The sequence below is a fragment of the Pygoscelis adeliae genome, unplaced genomic scaffold (genome assembly GCF_000699105.1).
Source record: "Pygoscelis adeliae isolate BGI_AS28 unplaced genomic scaffold, ASM69910v1 Scaffold317, whole genome shotgun sequence".
Classification (NCBI taxonomy): domain Eukaryota; kingdom Metazoa; phylum Chordata; class Aves; order Sphenisciformes; family Spheniscidae; genus Pygoscelis; species Pygoscelis adeliae.
In genome coordinates this window covers 200420-206201 of record NW_008825155.1, presented here as the reverse complement: position 1 = coordinate 206201, position 5782 = coordinate 200420, and the positions used below count along the sequence as shown (strand labels likewise).

Genomic DNA, 5782 nt, shown 5'->3' with positions numbered 1-5782 from the left:
TTGTTGATGCAGTTTCTTTGTGCCGATCTTAGACCTTGGAATAGAAGTATCTGGTACCCTTGAAAAGTAAATAGCAACTAGAGGAAATGGAAAGCTTTGCCAGTTTTTTGAATAACTAGCCCAAATATTCATGTCAGTCTCTAAAACTTTGTGTTTTCCTTGTCCTTCCCTGGATAGTATGGGTTGGCATAGAAACTATTGATTGAGGTCTACTGCTTTCTGGGCCAAATTCCCCCTTGGGATGAATCTTATGTGGGATGTCCCTTACGTGAAAGTCTTCCATTTTTATCTCTGTCTTACTTGGTGAGTATTAATTTGTAATTGTCTGTTATCGTGGCTTTTAGAGAAACAGCTCTAATAGCAGACATGCCACCTAAAGAAAATAAATGGCATAATGGAAAGGCTACTTTAATAAGAATTTTAACAGAAGTGACTGAGTATTCAGCAGCTACACCTTCATGTTTCCTTTCAGCAAAACGTCAAACTATGTTTACTGCTGTCTCACTAGCTGTCAGTACTAGCTGGCTTCAATTTTACCGGTCAGTTGAAACTGTAGTAAATTCATAGCACTTGTGTTGCTGGTGACTCTTTTGTAATGGAATATATTAATTCCTGTATGGCACAAGGATTCCTCTGAGACACATTTTGCAACTGATTTTCACACTGAACTGGAATTTTTTTCATTGTATGTTTTATTCTCTTGTCCTTATAGAATGAATCCTAGCATAACAATTTGCAGGCAGAAATTCAGGCTTTGGTGCTGGAATGAGGAGGTTAAGCATTTGGTTTTCAGAGCACTCTAACATGGTAAATGTGAAAAACTCTTCTCAATTTATTAGAAGACACTGTATCTTTGATGACTACCATTTGAAACTGGAGCAGCAGGATCAACAGTGGGACATTTTCAAACAAGCATTCTGATTCTGTTTTGAAAGATTGCCAGCAGTTGTCACTGTGTCTGTTTGCATCCTTTACTGGGCAAATAGATTAGATTTTCTATTTCTGTAGAATATATAAAATGTGTATGTATATATGTTTCAGTGGGAGCAGGATTGAGTTTTCAGTGCCTCATGGTATAAAAATTAGAAAAGTAAGCTTATAAAGCAGACGTAATTAAACTCATATATCACTGGCAAGCAAAGCAGACATGTCTGTCTTCCTGCAGTAATAACTGTAGAGGCTAGAATGCATGGGAAACAGCAGAAATAACTGTAGCCAGCTTTCAAAAAGAAAAATAAATCTGTTTCTTCCAGGTTCTGTGTTAAATACATCAAATGTTGATGTTAAATGTATACACGTGTGCATATACATGGATCAATATCTAATCAATATTTAATGTTATGTCCAGATTAGTTTTTACTTGCTGGTTTCCTCCTAGAAGCTAAAAGCAGAAGTCATACTAAGCAGTTTACATCTTCTGCACATTAAGATTCAACCTAACATGAATGGAGTATTTTACATCGTTCTTGTATTATACAGATGAAGTGAAGTAAATTAGCCCTTTTTGAGCCCCTAAGGAGTAGAATTCCTGCGTTCCTGATTCTCAGAACAATGCGGTCTGCCAGCATGAGGCATAAATCTTCCTAAATCTTTTCATGAAGAACAAGAGAGAGGTAGCGGGTCAGCATGCAGAAGAGCATAAATCCAAGGGAACCGAATAGCTGAAGCACAGAGTGCGTCCTATAGTGGAAAGTGACCGTATAAGAGAATACGTAATGATATTGCAGTATGCTCCCTGACTACTGCAGTGGCAGAGCTTAAACGTTTTCCTTGCAGAAAGCTGTGGGACAGCTCATTGTCAATGCTCTTTAACTTTAATTTTGAGGTTTCGTCATTGTTACTCACAGATGAGAGCCCTCACATTTCCATATCTAGAAATTGCTCATAAGGAAACTGTAACCAAGCTGCAGTTGAGAGAGAAACAGTGCTGCTCTAATTTGGAATGTTAGAGACTGGATTTACATTATGCACAGTAAATTCATAGTAACTTTTTATAAAGAAGCTTATTTTTCATAATAGTCAAGGCAAGGAATTCAGAATATCTCATTATTATTTCTTTTTTTTTTCCCAAAAATTACTGGTTTTGCGGGCAGTTACTTAACAAAAGTGCCTCCTCCGGAATTGCAGACATCATTGACATAGTTTAGCTGCAGTAGAGGACATTGCTTAGAATTGCTGAGTATGCCCTTCACTTGCCTCACAGAAGTATTGATTGCATTTTGAAGGAGGACTGTGTGAAGTAATTGCTGACAGTGGCATACAGGGAGCTGTTCTTTTCTATTAAAACACTTCTTCCAAACAGTCGTATTAAGCAGACTTACTCGTGTGTTTTCTTACTCAAGATAAGAATGAGGCTAGCAATGGCTCATTTTCTGTCAGTGACACAACCAACTTGCCCTCTTTTGCAACTGATAAATGACTCGATGTTTGTGGGATCATTTTAATACATGATCTGAATTTCCACTAAATTCACCACAGTTGTTACTAAACAGCTTTTTTCAGCAAACGCACCAAACTGGGAGTGAAACAGTAAACTGTCCTCTCTGTTCCAGCAGTGAGCCCCACATCAGGGGCATGGGTGGGAGGCATTAGGGCAGTGCAAAAGTGCTATGCATGCTAGCTACATTTGGACAACAAAGGTAAAGATAGCTTCAGTGTCTAACGTGCTAGAATTGAACTCTTCTAATCATATTTAAAGGCCTTAGATACTGTTTTGCTGTTTTGCTAGTCCAAAGGTAGGTTGAACTTGACCATGTTTGTGTTCTTTCACAGGTAGACATAATATGTGGTGATCACCTGCTAGAACACTACCAGACACTGAGGGAAATTCGTCAAGCCATAGGAGAGAGTGCAGTACAGGTACATGTGGCAGCTGGGGCTTTTTGCCGGGTTTTCTATTTTAAAATAGAAGTCTTCTTTCTTAAGCTATCAGGTAGCACCAACCTGTCTGAAGAAGTCACTTAGAAAATCTCGCCAGCTTATGCAAAATGTTTTTTATATTGTAAGTAGAGTTGAGAAATATACTGTGGGCTAAGAGTGTTCTTGATGGTTTGATGATGTTCTGGATATGATGTTTTTGTGGTTTGTTTTTTTTTTTCTATTCTGAAAAAAGTTGCTATCTTATCAGTGATAATTATACCAGCCTTTCTTTCAATTAACATTCCTTGTTTTCCTCCCTGGTGATTGCATCTCTGCAAGAAATCAAAGGACTGAAGCATACCAAATAAGGCTAGCCTTGTGACTAGGTCAGGGGAATGAACTCGCTCATAAAAGCACAAACCAAAGATACAGAGTAATGAATGCAATTAATATGCTTGATGCATATTATGCCGGTCCTGATCACAGCATGAGTGTATAGCCAGCTACTTCTTGTTGATAACTTACTGTCTTAAGTGCTGCTGGCTCTGCAAATAGGAATGCTAGTGTTGGCAGACATTAAAAATCTTTGAGGCTTGTGGTGTGTACAGTTTCTGCAGTCAAAGGGAATAAATGCCATACTTGATGTCTTAGCTGTTTATATAATAGCATGAAGAAAAAATGAAAATGTAACCTAACCCGCTTTGGGAGCAGGGGATGGAAACCAGGAGGAAGCGGCACTGGTAACAAACTTGCTTCTGATGTAATGAGTTCATTGTAAGTAAATAGAGCAATCAACACATAGAGATGGAAGTGCCCTTTACTAAAAGCTTCAGTAAATAGCAGTAGGATGATTTATTTCTCAGTCCAGGGGTATAGTCAAATGTACATGCTTTTAGACTTCATCTTAGCACAAAAGCTTTTTGTGTATGAAAAATGCTCCTGGGGAAGCCTTTTTAAGGAAAACTGCATTGGTTTCATTTCTTGTCAGAAATGGATCTGCCTAGTTGAAGTTTAGTGTCTTTCATTTCTTGTCAGAATTGGGTCTGCCTGATGGATGTTTAGTGGCTAAGTACCAGTCAGCAGCTCCAGAAAGAGAACAGTTGTCTCTGAATACATTCTCCAGTGATGTTTCAAGTCTCGTTATTACAAAATCAGTATGCTAGTGATGAATTCTTGCAAGCCTGCTCTCTTGGGCAAACAAACACAAAAAGGTCTTTGCTTTTTGTGAAGTCTTGTGCTTTCATAGTCACTTTTGGCAGGGAATTTGAAAGATCAAGTTCATCCTTAATTTTTCTTCCATTTTGTTACAAAACCTCTTAGGATGCCAAATAGTTACAGTAGGAATGTTGCAAATAAACCATAGTTGCTTCTTTTTTATATTGAAATAATTGTGACATTTTCATGTTTTATAGTCTCACATCATATAATTTTGTAGAAATCAAGAGGATGCATTTCTAAGATTAAAAAAAATGAAAATGTTTTTAGATAATTATCCAGAAAAAAAAGATGAATGGGTCAAGTCTAAAAATGGTAAGGGTTGTTTCTTTTTCGCCAAGGCCTAAAATTCAATGAGGGGCATAATTGTCCTGGCCCAGTGAGACTACAACTACAGAGGAACATTTGATGGATGTTACATTAAGCTCCAAGGGCATCTTGTGCCACCATAAACTTCCAGCCTTTCCAAACCAGTGCTGGAGCTTGGAATGCCCCTTACAGCTCTCACTAGGATGCTGAAAAACTCTTCAAAACTGCCGTTGTCATTTACCAGTTTTTGAGGTTCATTGTAGATGCTTCATGCTAAGAAAATAGCTTCAGTAGCTACTTATGCAATACAAAGTCATTTAAAGGAATAAACATTGGGGTTTTTTTAGATGAGTACAGTCACCATTAGAGGAGAAAAATAACTGCTCTTCTGAATTGTATTTTTCACTTGCAAGTTCATTCATGTCAGCAGTTATTCTTTTTGCTGAGAAAAGTGATTTAAAAAATGCAGATAAGTTTCTCTTTGCCAGAGGCATTAATTTTAACATGCATTCTTTGGCAGCATTTACATTGGAAGTTTCTTCCAATACAATGCAGCACAACATATGTTATGTGCGATTTATTTTTCTGGGCAATAATCAGTGTAATTTTTTAGGGGCTTTTACTCCTCCTGAATGGTTCTTAAATGCTCAAGATTGTTTTGTGAAGATTTTGGGTGTTGGGGATTTTTTTCCTACTGACTAACAATGTGTAGTGATGCCTTAGAGCCTTGGTAAATCAGTCTCCTGTAGGTGCAAGCTAGCAGGGTTTTAGCTGTTCTGAGTAACTGTGTGCCTTTCCAGCAAGTGTGGGAAGATAAAGTGTGATCTAATGGTTAAATAAATATTCCTGATACTGGCCTCGTAGTAACCTGTTTGGGTTGTTTTGATTGGAGTAAATAGGCGACTAATTTTAGTGGTTGAATGTAGTTGATAGAAGGATAAAAAAAAACCAGGAATAAATCTTGCTTAATCTTGTAGATCTCAAGATTTTTAACATTTCTGAAATTGGGTGGTTGGTTGAATCTTTCTAATTAGCTGGAAATAGGATTTCTAACCCTGTATAGGGCAAAACCATAAAAAATTTGCTGCACAGAATTTATATAAAAAGAAGCAACTTTGCTTAATTTTTAAAACAGTGTAAAACTTGTGGAATTTACTGCAAAGAGAGATCAAAGACAGTGATAGAAATTTTTTTAAGGCTCAATTTTGTTACCAAGCATTGAGATCTGCCTGTAATTAAGAGTTTGATCAAGTAGCTGAGGAAGGAAGCTTGGTTATTAACTATATGGTTATTTTCAGCGAAGCCACCGAGGCGAAGGGCTCCGAAGCGGAGGATCGCGCCGGGGGACCCTTCCTGAGGCGGCAAAACCGGGAAGAAGCACAGGCGCAGGGAGGGCGCA

The 5782-nt window shown here is 37.9% G+C and overlaps 1 protein-coding gene across 1 annotated transcript in view; it reads left to right on the top strand.

Moving 5' to 3' along the window:
- The window catches only part of PCGF6 (polycomb group ring finger 6), a 32237-nt gene that overhangs the window by 16994 nt on the left and 9461 nt on the right, over nt 1–5782 (top strand). Inside the window, exon 8 of the mRNA XM_009328434.1 lies at nt 2773–2859. Within this exon, the coding sequence (XP_009326709.1) occupies nt 2773–2859 (87 nt within the window). The remainder of the gene's footprint in view (nt 1–2772; nt 2860–5782) is intronic.